Source organism: Panthera tigris, chromosome D2 (genome assembly GCF_018350195.1).
Source record: "Panthera tigris isolate Pti1 chromosome D2, P.tigris_Pti1_mat1.1, whole genome shotgun sequence".
Taxonomy (NCBI): domain Eukaryota; kingdom Metazoa; phylum Chordata; class Mammalia; order Carnivora; family Felidae; genus Panthera; species Panthera tigris.
Window position 1 is genome coordinate 69,205,965 of NC_056670.1, and position 13,489 is coordinate 69,219,453.

The following is a 13,489-nucleotide window of genomic DNA, read 5'->3' on the forward strand; positions in this document are numbered from 1 at the left end:
CCCCTCCCCTGCGCGCGCGCTCTCTCTCTCTCTCAAAAAATAAATAAACATTGCTCTTCCCGTAAGCGGCCTGAGGTGATCTCTGAAAATGGTTCGCTATTCACTTGACCCGGAAAACCCGACAAAATCATGCAAATCAAGAGGTTCAAATCTTCGTGTTCACTTTAAGAACACACGGGAAACTGCCCAGGCCATCAAGGGTATGCATATCCGAAAAGCCACCAAGTATCTGAAAGATGTCACTTTGCAGAAGCAATGTGTGCCATTCCGACGCTACAATGGTGGAGTTGGTAGGTGTGCCCAGGCCAAACAGTGGGGCTGGACACAGGGTCGGTGGCCCAAAAAGAGTGCCGAATTTTTACTGCACATGCTTAAAAATGCAGAGAGTAATGCTGAACTTAAGGGTTTAGATGTAGATTCTCTGGTCATTGAGCACATCCAGGTGAACAAAGCCCCCAAAATGCGGCGTAGAACTTACAGGGCTCATGGTCGGATTAATCCATACATGAGCTCTCCCTGCCACATTGAGATGATCCTTACTGAAAAAGAGCAGATTGTTCCTAAACCAGAAGAGGAGGTTGCACAGAAGAAAAAGATATCCCAGAAGAACCTGAAGAAACAAAAACTTATGGCCCGGGAGTAAATTCTGCATGAAATACATGCAAATAAAAGTAAAAACAGAAAAAAAAAAAAAATAAATAAAATAAAATAAAAAAATAAATAAACATTAAAAAAAAATTAAAAATCAAAATCAAACCTCCCCTTTCCGCTCCCCCTGGTTTTCATTTGCTTATTCTGCAATCAGCTTTTATTTCTTAATCATTGCCGAAGAAGCCAAGAGTTTCCCTGTTAATTCTAAAACACTCATTGACCCAGGGTATACAGACATTTTTTTCTTCTTTTTTTTATATATATGGTTTGGTAAGTGCTTTAAAGTTTATTTACTCATTTTGAGAGAGAGAGAGAGAGAGAGGAAGGGAGAGAGAGTGGAGGAGGGCCAGAGAGAGGGAGAGGATCCCAGGCTGGCATACTGTCAACGTGGAGTCCGACACGGGGCTCGAACTCCCCAGCCATGAGATCTTGACCCGAGCTGATCTCGGACGTGTAACCAACTGAGCCACCCAGGCGCCCCTGCAGACATTTTTCTTGAAATAGAATCTAGAGGAAGGTTTGGAAATGCTTCTAAACTAGAAGACGTGTTTATCAAACTCCCAGCGTGCTTTATGCACCCTATTTGGTTTTGTGTTTTTTTTCAAAAACTTGTCACTCTTGTCACATTTTCGTCATGGTGAGTGAGAGCAGAGGACCAGCCTCTCCCCATAGAGGACGTGCTTTGTGAAGCCATTTGTTTCTGAAGAATTGGCACTCAGGGCTTGAATTCTCCGGTGAGGAAAAGGCTTCAATAATGTGGTAGGCCTCTTTCCTTGGGAGAGGAACCTTCTCCCACGTCTGCCTCCCCCTGTCCCCAAAAAAACAAAGTCAAAAAAAAAAAAAAAAAGAAGAAGCTATGATTTGCTTAGGTCACTTTGCAGTTGGGTTCAATTTGCCAGTTTATCTCCATCAGAAAATAAATGTTGATATCCTTATCGTCCCCCCCAACAAACGTGTTACTCCTGACGTTAGGGTAGTTTAGGAAAAGCACCAAGTCAGTTTCTGTAGATTGGGTTGGGCGCCCCGGGCGTCCCCGACTGATATGTAAGAGCAATAAATTGAGGTTTGCTTGGGGTTTCCTCCTTCCAGCCTTCTTGGGTTTTTGGCCAAGACGTCTTGCAAGACGATCCTCCACAGGCTCCCGGTTTGCCTCGTAGCGAAAGGAGCCCCACGGCGAGTTGTGTGTGGTGGGAACCGAAGGTCTGACACAGACAAAGCGCACACACAAACCCCGTGCCACATGCAAAGCAGCTACGGTTTTGATTTCGGCCTCAGTGGTTCTGTTATCATTTCTTTTTTTCCGTGTGACTGGATTTTTATCTCTGGGTCTGACTTCTGCTTTGGTTCATGGTTTGCGGTTTCCATTTGCCACCTCAGCTCAAGAGTCTGGCTGCTGGGGAGCCAAGAGTGGCCAGGGCTCCTGGCCCATGAAGTGTGAGGAGGGGGGGAGCCCCGGGCATGGCCTTCCCAGAGGGCGTGGAGATTGTCGGGCTCTCGTGGGGCCCGGGATCCCTGGCAAGTTGCCGCAGAGCCATTGTCATCGTTCTTGTCCTGGATCCTCAGCTGTCACACGCTCCCCCACCTGGGGTTTCTTCTCTCTCTTTCTGTGTTACTTACATAATGCCTCTAAGGACTATTTTGGAAACATCTAGACCAACTTGTGATTGATCTTCCTGTTCTGTGTATTTCCCCTGATTCCCCTGCTCTCCTCTCATCTCCTTTGGCAGGAAGTGTTTTTTTTTCCTCATTAACTGCTTTCCAGGTCAGAATTTCCCCGTAAAGTCTGAACTTCTCCTTATTCCAGTATCTGAGTTCCATCACTTTTTTTTTTTTCCTTTTACATAACGCTGGAAAGTTTAAATTGGGCAAATTACTTAATTACTCTGTGCCTCCGTTTTCCCATCTGTGAAAAATGGGCTTAATAATGGGATTTGCCTGCTGGGCGGGTTATTGTGAGGTTACATGAGAGAGGGTTAGGGTTAGCTCAGTGGCTGGCGTGGGAGGAAGGCTTAATGGTGTTATACCTGTTACCAACAGGTTGTCCCAGGAAGCCTGTCCACCCCAGGCAAGCGGGGACAGTCGGTCACCCTGACAACACCATTATGCCACTCCTGCCAAGTGGCCAAGTGGCATATATCTTTCCCTGCTTTTCTTTCCCGTCTTCCCTTCCCCCCAAAGTAATCTGGTTTCTTCTGTCAGGGAGTGGGCCGAATCAAGAGGCCAGGGTACTTTTTGAAGAGCGTTGGGGGAGAGAGTTCGTTGTGACATAATTTATCTCCCTGGGGAGGACAGACAAAAAAACCTATGGGGGTGACCGGGCTCCGAATTATTCAGCTTCTGATGGGCATGAAATTAGTGACAGCAAGACAGGAATTTGTGGCCTTTTAGCTGTAATGTCTGCTCTCTTCTTTGGTCGAATTTCTATTGCTTAGAACTTCATTAAAAAAAATAGATTTAAAAGGTGTCCTTTTTGGTGTTTGAAAGGCAGAGGGCTGGCTTCTGGCTTGCCGACCTAATAACACTTACTTTTTTCTTTATGAGGGAGTGTCCGCGGGCTGCTGTGGCCAGGCTATTGTTTGTCTGAATTTGTAATAAGCGTGTAACAGCCCCCTCCTCCTCCAATTTGCCTCAAAGACAAGCGGCTAGCGGGTTCCTAGGGCCAAGAGACCTGGGGAACCTGTGATTGGAAGCTTACTGCCCCAGGAAAGCAGCACCCGTGGGAGGAAGGGCCAGGTCTTTGCATTCGTGTCTGTGCCCATCACTCAGGTCTGCTCGCCGGGCCTTCCCGTGGGGCTCTCCTGGGCAGGGAATCAGATCCGTGAGTGGACAGCCAGCTCAGGCCACTTCGCACTTCAACTTGGAGAACTGCGTTGCCGCAAGGAGTTTGTGCGCAATGATTTGTTCTCCGTGGTGGTTAAGAAATGACATTGATTTTCCCAGGTGACTTGACAGCATCCCTAGGGTCTTTATCACCTCCTGGTTCCAGAAGGTGCAATTCAGACCTCCTTCATTTGCAGGAGGATGAATTAAAACACGGTGCTTGGAGTTGGGCCGTTTGTATCGCCATCTCTCTTGAGTTTCTCTGAAGGTAACATGCAAAGGGGTGGAATCAGAAAACAGTTTTTGTCAGTGGACTTTGTTTTTAATGTGTGTTTATTTTAAAAATTTTTAAATGTTTATTTATATTTGAGACACACACACATACACACACACACACACGCACGCGCACATAGGGGAGGGACTGAGAGAGACTGAGACAGAATTCAAAGCAGGCGCCAGGCTCTGAGCCGTCAGCACAGAGCCTGATGTGGGCGGGGCTTGAACCCAGGAACTGTGAGATCATGACCTGAGCTGAAATCGGACTCTCAACCGACAGAGCCACCCAGGTGCCCCTACATAGTTTTGAGAGAGAGAGAGAGAGACATGGCATGAGCAGGGGAGGGACAGAGTGAGGGAGACATAGAATCTGAAGCAGGTGCCAGGCTCCGAGCTGTCCGCACAGAGCCCAGCGCGGGGCTTGAACCCACAACTGCGAGATCATGACCTGAACCAAAGTCTGACGCTTAACCCACCGAGCCACCCAGGTGCCCCTCGTCAATGGACTTCTTTTATCATCACTCCCCTCTTTGGCTTTGGGAGGTGTAAAACAATGAGCAGGTACGACGACATCCCCTCCCTCCTTGAAAAAGAGGACTTGTATTTTAGCCATCTTGGTTGATCAGAAAGCGTTGGTATTTTTGTTGGCATTGGCCAGACCTTTGTAGCTTTGTAGTGGCCTTAGGCTGCGGCAGGTGTTAGCATTTCCCTCCTCTCCACTGCAGTTTGTCACTGGCATTCTGGCTGATGGCATAGCTTTTGGCAAGAGCAGTGCTGTAGCTTTTTAATTGGTTAGTTCCTTAAAGTGACGATTTATTCCACACCTATTAGAAACATCTTAATTTACTTTATCTAATAGTTTTGCCCCCCTTTTAGTCCTCCCCCTTCCCCCCCATCAAAATTAGCACCACCAGCCAAACTATCTCCCCGAGGCAGCATTTGGTGGGAGGACTTTGGGTATGGCAGTGGGAAAGAATTAATTAAGGTTGAGGAGGAAGCGTAATAATTACTGTTAGGGCCCCAGGAGTTGGGAACACTGCTGGGTCATTCACTCAGTTACCTGCTTGTAGGTAACGTACCCTCTCTGCGTCTCAGTTTGTCCATCCCTGAAATACCTCCACGGGACATACGCGGTGGTGAGACCCATTAGAAGCCACAAAAGTGCTGTTTTATCTGGAGTGAAAAGTTTATGCCGTGACCTGGAGGCGTTCAGGGATGATGGATGGGAGCCCTGACACTGGTGTTAGACATACCTGAGCTCTCAAGTCACACCCTTTTATTGTATGTGGGACCTCGGCCACTTACTTAACCTCCCGAAGTCTCAGTTTTATCTGTAAAATGGGGATACAACCAATCTCAGAGGATTAATAACACAATGGCGAGCACCGGGTACCGAGCTGCAGTGGGTACTTGTATTTAAAGGGGAAGGACGTCTGTAATCTTAGCAGCTTCAGACTGTTGCTGGGCACTGGGTCCCTTTCGCTACTAGTGGAAGGCAAGTGGACAGACTTGGCGGTTGGTTTTGGTTTTATCTTCTCTGGTTAAATTTCTTCCTCTCAGAAACGATAAGAGATGAATCATATTCTACTTGTCTGATATCAAAAATAAAACTAAAATAAACTTCGGGATCCTTCCATGGAAGGAAACGAGTTTGTTGCTACTCGGATTTTAACTCCTATTTTAGCCGTCCCCTCCCCCCAGCCCATGTATAAACACACGCATTGATTTCTTTTTTTCTTGTATTACTACAAGGATCAGTTTCTTCTGGCCTAATTCCAGAAACAACATGCCTGTCTTTTTTCATCGTTGAGGAAAAACAGTCTGAAGGCACCATAATTCCTTAAATTGGATTTCAATTCTTGATCCCCTTATGTTCGGTAAACAGAGTGATCTATGAAACATCATTGTTTAGGAGCAAGAGGCTGGCAGCCTTTTTTTTTTTTTTTCTTTCCCCCCCAGAAGGAAAGGCACTGTGCTGGAACCTCCTGGGGTGAGGCATTGGGTGGAGTTCCCCAGAGGTGAATGCCCACCTTCATTTGGGATGAAGACCTGAATCCCTTTCCAAAAAATGCTAGTGAAAGTTGGGAGGGCTGCCTGTGAGTGAGCAGAGTTTAGCTTGGGAAGAAGCCTGTAGGGGTGTGTGTGTGCGTGTGTGTGTGTGTGTGTGTGTGTGTGTAGTGCTTGTTAACTCCATTAGTGCCATGGGCAGTTGCCACTTGAAAGCCTTGAGTTTCCTATATTCAAATCAAAGGCACCCAGAAAGCAGAGATAAAGGGGACAGTGTGATCTTCAAAGATGAGGGAATAAAAAAGTAGTGGGGAATATTTTCGGGGTAATTCTGCTCCCCCTCTTTTTGCAAAGAAATATGAAGAGTATCGGGTGCTTCCTCTCACTTGGTGGTTAGACTCTGGTCAAGCCATTGCAGTTCTGGAGCACAAGACAGATGAGTTGCAGAAAGCAAACTGGAAATGTCTTGGGCCGCTTCTGAGCTTGCCTGAGGAGTGAGTCAGTGTTTCTCGGGTCCTCTCTTCCTTCTCTCGCCTTTCTTCCTTTCTCTGAGCTAGTTTCGCTCTGAGAGTACAGGCTTGGCACCCACTTACCCAAGAACTGATTAGTTCCTAAAAGAAGCAGTAAGTTGATTGCTTACAGAGATGATGTAAGCTTTGCTCTGGGGTACATCAACTTGGATTTCTCATGCTTTATCTTATAAAGCCTAAATTAACAGCTGGTTTGGTTTGAGTTCTCCGGGATCTGACTAAGGGATTAGAGTCCATTCTCAAGTGAGTCAATCTAGTTTAATTTATTTCAGGTCTATCAAAAAAGATCAATCAAAGCTCTTTTGAAAGTAAAGCTATAATCGGCCTGCACACTTAGAAGTCACTGGTGTTGTACTTGGTGTTTCTCTCTGGTGGAGAAATGCTCGGGCTGTGGTTAAGAGGATGTATCTGAGCATTTTTCTTCGTACCTCCCTTTCTTGAGGCCTCCACACCTCCCTGGGAAGATTTTGAGAACTGGCATGGTCGAGAACTCTGCCCGGGTGGGTGCTGCCCTGACCTCCTGTTCCCTTCTCTTTGGTGATGCTGGATCTCTGGTTTGGAAGTTTCAAGTGCAGCATAATTTAATACCTGGACCTCAGCATTTCAGGTCCAACCCATTTCCCGTCACTGGTTTTGCTCCCAGGCGTTTTCTTGCAGAGATTGGTGGGTGAAGACATGTGCTAGATTCTTTTTCCATTTCTACGTGAATTATGTAGTTTGCAAAGCTAAGGTGAAGCATTGTCAGCTATGGTTGATCTAGGGTTTTTTGTGAGCACTAGAAGCTACAACCTGAATTGTCCACTTCTTTTGTGTTTCTACTTAAAAAATACTGAGCATCTACTCGTCGCTAAGAACTCTGCTAGATGTACATGATCGATCAAGAGAAATATCAAGAATAAGGAAATGGTTAAGAGCTTGATTCTAGAGTCAGACCTACCTTTGAATCCTGGCTCTGCTACTTTGTGACTTTGTGTGAGCTTGAGCAAGTGCTTCCCTAATCCTCAGTTTGCTTGTCTGTAAAACGGGCAGAATCAAAATATCTCCTTCAAAGGATTGTTGCGATAATGAAATGAAACGATACTATACCTTTTGTTTTTGTTTCTTTATGAAAAATCACTTTAGGGGAAATACCAGGAAGCTGAAGTGAATTTTTTCCCCCTCCAAAAGCATTACACAGAAACAAATATTTATTTAGGGTCTGTAATGTGTCCCTTGCTCTGGGTGCCTAGGTTCAGTGACATAGTCCCTGGCCTGTAGGAATGGACAGGCTATTGGGAAAAGAAAATACGGAGCATTGGAGGGTGTCCAGAACTGTGAGTCCCTCTGTCCTATGTGCCACTCACCTTGGTCCAAGGGATGCTTTTTGTCTTCCATTTGACTGAATGAAAATATGGTGGGTCACTCTATGTCTGCCTTCCTTCAATGGTTCCTGTAGGCTCCTCACCCCCTACGACTCTCAGCTTACTCCTGGTCCACTAGCTTTGACCCTTAGTGTTATCACTGGTGCAAACGTGAGTCTAGCCTCAGTTGTTCTAGCTATGGAACAGGGCTGGCATCATTCCATGGAGTGTGTGTTAAGGATGGGGAATACCTCATTTTTCATTTTTAAGGTACTCGTGTGGGTCTCTTGTCTCGTGAGTGTGGGGACTTAATGCTTTGATTTCTAGCATTGTTGCTCCAGAAAGGGACCTTGATGCTAGTAGCAAAAGAAAAAAGAATCGGTGTTTGTTGAGCTCTCGCTATGTGCCCCTTTCTAGAACATTCTATAGATTTGTAAACTTCAAGGTCACAGCAACTTTCTGTACCATCCCCATTATACAGCTGAGGAAACTGAAGAAAGTTAGGGAACTTGCCCAAGGGTGTGTGGCTGGTCAGTGGCTGCTCTGGGGTTTGAGTCTGGGCTTTGCCTGATGCTAGGGCCCTGTCATGCTCTAAGGTTCTGTATTGACATGGAAACAGGGAGGTTGCTGTGGGGAATCTAGTTGGGTTTCTCTTTGAAAATTCTAACCTGGCCTTTGTTGGCCAATCAGAATCCTTTTGCAATGAGTAATTGGATGTGGGTGCCTGTGCCTCCCTCCAAAAGGAAAACGTGTTTTTCCTTCCACGGTCCAGGTCCCGCATGTGTGTGGATCTGGGCCACTCTGGAATTTCTGCCTGGCACGAATGACTGAGGCCTTGCTTACGAACCGGTAAGGGTGCCTTATCAGGCCGCACACCTGACACCGGGGAGGATTCAGCAACGTCATAACGTGTGGCTCTGCTTCGAAACCTTTCCTTCCTGTCCCTGCCTCTGGGGTTAACCATTAAAAAAAAAAAAAAAAAAAAAAAAAAAATAGCCACAGCACTTTTAGAAAGTGGCATGCTGGCTTCCTCTGTCCTCGGAACTGCCTTGATTCATATTCCTCTTTACTCTTACTGGAATAGAAAGAAAAGAAAATCTGATAGTCAATGCTAATAATCGTGGCATGTAATGTAATTGGAAGTGTTTCATTGCCGTGCTCACGAGAGTTTCCGGCTTCCTCTTCGGGCTTGGATGTAGCACTGGTCTTGCCTTGAGTGTCTTGTGCAAGCCTTTGATGCAGGTAGACCATATTATAAATAGGCGCGTTGCTATGGTGAAGACAGAACTCCTTGCTTGCTGTGGGTAACCTTTTCTACCTTCTTGGACAGTGTTTTAAAACACAGCAGCATGATAGCATTTCGTTTAATTTGAACCAAGATGGGGTAGACGAATCGGTGAGGTTGAGGTTTAAAATTGTTTTGAGATGATGGTTGGCGGGGGGGGGGGGGGCGGTTTCTGCTCACCTGGTGCTGTGGGATATTTTGCAGATTGGGTGCTCTCATTATTTATTTAGGGATATGTTTTCTAATGGATGGGGTGGGGGATGGCGGTGGGCAGAAGGCTGGGCTCTTTTCTCTTCCCCCTCCTTCCTTCCCTGAGCATTTCTGCGAATTTGTTGGCTTTGATGCCCAGCAGCTCATGCAGTGAAATGAAGGTTCAGGTTGGCATGATGCAGAAATGATTATTCCTGGTAGTGTGCTCCTATTACTGTTAATAATATAAAGACAATTGCCTGTCTCTCAAGACTCCTGCACACGGCTCACAGATGGTTATGGATGGAGTCACCCACATAGTGATGGGGGACGGGAGCGTTTTATTAGTGGTTATCCTGCGGATCCCCAGGGTGTAACTCAGATGAGACGTGGATTTATTATTATTTTTTTTCCTGTTGCTTGAAAGGGTACCTTTTAATTAAATCCATCAACTGTCAGTGCAGCTCAGGTTTGTAAAACTTACTTTCCCCCACCTTTTCCCTGCCATACATCCCCATCCCTTAAATTTTGGGGCGGGTGCACACTCAGGATCTGAAAGGATGTGAAAAATGAACTTGTCAGCCTCCTACGCTTCTTTTCTGTGTCCAGGTCTGTTCCAAAATCACCTCTAAAACGGGAATAATAGTCCTTACTCGTCTCAGTGGATAGTTTCAAGCACCAAAGGGGACAAAGTTTGATGGAAGCCCTCTGGGGGAAAACGGTGTTTTTTAGATAGGCTTTAAATTTGAGACTGTTCACTGGCTTTTGGTCCAGGGTCTGAATCTCGTATTTTTATAGCTCAAAGCTGCCTTTCTCTTCAAGGTGAGCTCTGTGGCCTTCCTCAGGAACGCTCAGGTTCTGGATTCCTTCCTGCCAGGTAGAGAGTGCGTGCCAAATTGGGGATCCCAGAGCTGTGGCCACCTTGGCTAATCTGAGCCCCCAGTGGGGACTCACTTTTCCTCTCTGGGAAGTGCTACAGAGATCTTGCTAGTGGGGTACACATCTTGTATGCAGTGTGAGGATGTAACTCAGGCTCCTAGATGGTTCAGAAGGCAGGAAACGCCTCCTCCAGGGTAAGAGGAACCACAGGGCGAGTCTTCCCCATTGCCATACCCCTGGAGGGATGGCTGGGTGGTTCCCGTCACCCAGCCACGGCTGAATTAAATCTGGAGCAGAGGCGGGAGGCCATTCTCCTGGTGAAGGCCCCTGGTCAGGCTGTTCTGCCACAGCCAACTTCCCCTTTGTGCTTGTTAAGAGGAGAGGCTTGCTGCAGTCACCTGGCCTCTGGCTCTCTGCTTCCTGGCCCCGTGCTTGGAAGCCTACGGATGCTGCCTCTGATTCCCGAGGACACCTCACCATGAGGGTGGAGCGAGTCACGCGACAGAGGTGGTTGGCAGGGCCGAGGAGGCTGGCATTGTGCCGAAAGCGGGGCTGCAGGCAGACCTCAGGATGGGATGGTCTGTGTATTTATTTAGAAGTATTTCTAGAGGGTAACCTCACCGGCTGAAAAGCGTGTCTGAACAAGAGCCCCGTTGTTCCTTGGAGCCCTGTCGCCCCGGCAGGATGCAGGCTCGGGAGGCCTGTGGGTCAGGCCTTGGATGCAAGGGAGCTGTGAGGCCTGGTGGGCGGGGCCCACCTCCCTCCTGGCCGCCAAGACCAGGGAAAGGCTGCCCGTCCGTCCCCTCGGGCGGTGCGATTGGGCAACCTGGAGACCAGAGAATGCGTGGATTCCATTCCGCACACCGCCCTCGCCTCCTCTCTCCCCAGCCCTGGGAGGGAAGTATGCCCTCCGGGAGACACCCAAACCCGACAAAGAGACCTTTGTTGGAGCTGGAGGTGAGAATCTGTGGGCGTTGGGATTCCTGGGTTCGAGTTCCCGCTCCCTGCCAATCGCCCGGGCGCTGGACTAACATTTCTGGAATCAAAAGAAGTGCGGCCTGCCCAGCAAGGCCTATGGGAGCTTGACGCTGCTGGGCGCTAAGATTGCATTGTCTTTGCCAAAGGCTTTGAGCGCCTGGGAGGAGAGAGGGAATCCCAGGACGAGGATGGGAGGTGCTTGGAGCATCTCGAGCAGGACTCCAGGCTTCTGTTCTGGCCCCTGGAGGCCTCGCCTTAACAATAAACTTCTGAGTTGGTCCCTTTCTGAGGTCCTGGAATAAAGTGTTACTTTGTTACATTTTTAGTGGTTCCCAGACTTTTCCTGATCAGGGAACCCTTGACCCTGTTAAAAACTCAGATTCATCAGGTGTCCCCTCCCCACCCTATTTAGTGAATCAGGATCTTCTGGATCTTACTTACACGCTTGTAAAAATGGCTTTTGCCATGTATTGTCTCCTGCTTACCGCCCTGCATTGGGCCGCAAACCCAGATTGTGAGGTTCCCCTGGGCACACCGGGACCTGGAGCGGTCTGTAGGCCGTCCCACTGAGCGCTTAGCACATGGCGCTGGCACATGGGTGTAGTCCCCGAGAAGAAGCCTGGCAAAAATCACACTTACTGCTTCTCAAGCTGTTGTGAGTAAAACCTCAGACTCTTTTTGAAAGTAAGAGCTCTGCTGAGGCATTTACAAACCATACGAGTCTCTTATTTAAAGCGTACAGTTTAGTGATTTTTAGTATTATTTCCAGAGTCGTGTGATCATCAACACTCCCTAATTCCAGAACGTTTTCGCCGCACCCAGAAGAAACCCTAGACCCATTAGCCATCACTCTGCACTTTGCCTTCCCCTGAGCTCCTGGCAGATGCTGTAGATGCCTATTCTTGACATCTCATACAAATGGAATTGTAAAATATGTGGCCTTTTGTGTCGGGCCTCTCACTTAACATGATGTTTTCAAGGTTCGTCCGTGTTTTAGCATGTGCTAATTCTTCATGCCTCATTCTGACCAAATATTATTCCATTGTGTGGCTATCCCACATTAACGTTTAATCATCCACGGGTTTTTGTGTGGGCCCTGTTTTCATTGATCCTGAATGCACGCCAGCGAGTGGAATTGCTGAGTCATATGATAACTCTGTGTTTAACTTTCTGAGGGACTGCCAGACTGAAAACCTTGGATTCTGTGACCTGCCAGTTGTGTTGGGCAAGGCAGCAAAATGTGACTTTTCTTTTGCCCGTGACTGTGTAAAGATCGCCTGTTAAAAAAGCAGCCACGTTAAATTTCCTTCCGTTCCTTGTTGTTAGCGATCGGATGGACACCCATCAGTTACGTTGCTGTCGCCAGGGCTTCTTGACGCTGGCCACCGGATACAGCCACCCGGGAGCCATTGAAGCCTCATCCCTAGGCCAGTTACATCAGAGTCTCTAGCTTCTGGAGTTTCCGCCTGACTTTTCACGAGTCGATGCTGCCTATTTCTCTCCTCCTTTTCCCCAGGGGTGAGAAGAAAAGGCAGAGGTGGGGCTGTTGGTCATGCTGATCAGCAAGAACGTAAGAAGATCCCAAAGCTCTCGTGGGAGGGACCCCGGGCTGCTCGGTGTGGGTACAGCTGGGAGCCTGGGACTTGGCCAGGTGAGAAGTGAGGCTTGTGGCTGGGGGACTGGAAGAGAATCCCCCACTCCAGGCAGTCCCCCAGTTAGGCTGTCGGGTTTTTTTCAAGCTGAAGCACGTGATTACCCACAGAGGCACTTTCTGAGACATTCGTTGGTGCCCCGACAGTGGCTGGAGTTTGGTTGTCGTTCTGTGGTGGTTTTCCTGCCTCAGTCCTGGGGGCGTGAGCGAGCACCCCCTCTCCTGGCTGGCTCCCCCTTTCGCTGCAGGGAGCACCCCTGACCAGGGATGGGGAGTCCTCTGTCGGCGCTGGATTTTCACTCAGTACCAGTGAGACCTTGGGTGCATCGCCGCCTGCCAGGCAGCTCAGAAGGAGGGGCTGATCTAGACAGACCTTTCCCCCGTACTGTTCTGTGGTTCCCTTTGTCCTCCCCTAAACCCATGGCAGCCTGGTGTTTTGGTTAAATTGGCTTACATACCACTTCCCTCAGAGATTCCCGCTCTGAAACCCTCCCCGCCCTTCAGAGATAAGCTGTTTTGCCCCTGTCTACCCCTTGGTGTCCTTCAGCGTGGGATCACGCGCACCCTGGCATCTTTCTTTGGCTGTCCCCTCCTTCACCTGGATGTTAGCTCCATGAGGTGGGGATCATCTGTTCGTGGCTTCACCTTCACTGTCTAGTGGCTCCAGAAATATCTGGGATTAAGCAGATGTGTTACTGGATCTTCACGTAAAAGTCTACGGGGATGTGTGTAGCTTTGAGCCTCTAGGAGCTGAGATTCTTATTTTTTCCCCCATTTGATGAATTATATTGAAGAAGAATTAATAATGGCTAACATTTATTGAAAGCCTTGTGCACAGCATGGGGCTAAGGGCTTTATATTATTCTCTCGTTTAACACTTCAT

The 13,489-nt window shown here is 48.0% G+C and overlaps 2 protein-coding genes across 34 annotated transcripts in view; both read left to right on the forward strand.

Annotated features, from left to right (window-relative positions):
* TCF7L2 (transcription factor 7 like 2) overlaps positions 1-13,489 on the forward strand; it is a 250,272-nt gene that overhangs the window by 26,824 nt on the left and 209,959 nt on the right. The gene's annotated exons all lie outside the window — the stretch shown is intronic.
* LOC122231899 (60S ribosomal protein L17-like) lies at positions 36-691 on the forward strand. The gene has a single exon (XM_042960730.1). The coding sequence runs from the start codon at positions 89-91 to the stop codon at positions 641-643; it is 555 nt and encodes a 184-aa protein (XP_042816664.1). The 5' UTR covers positions 36-88; the 3' UTR covers positions 644-691.

What these genes read in the sequence shown, in the direction of transcription:
- LOC122231899 (XM_042960730.1), top strand. Translation starts at nt 89, where the DNA reads ATGGTTCGCTATTCACTTGACCCGGAAAACCCGACAAAATCATGCAAA.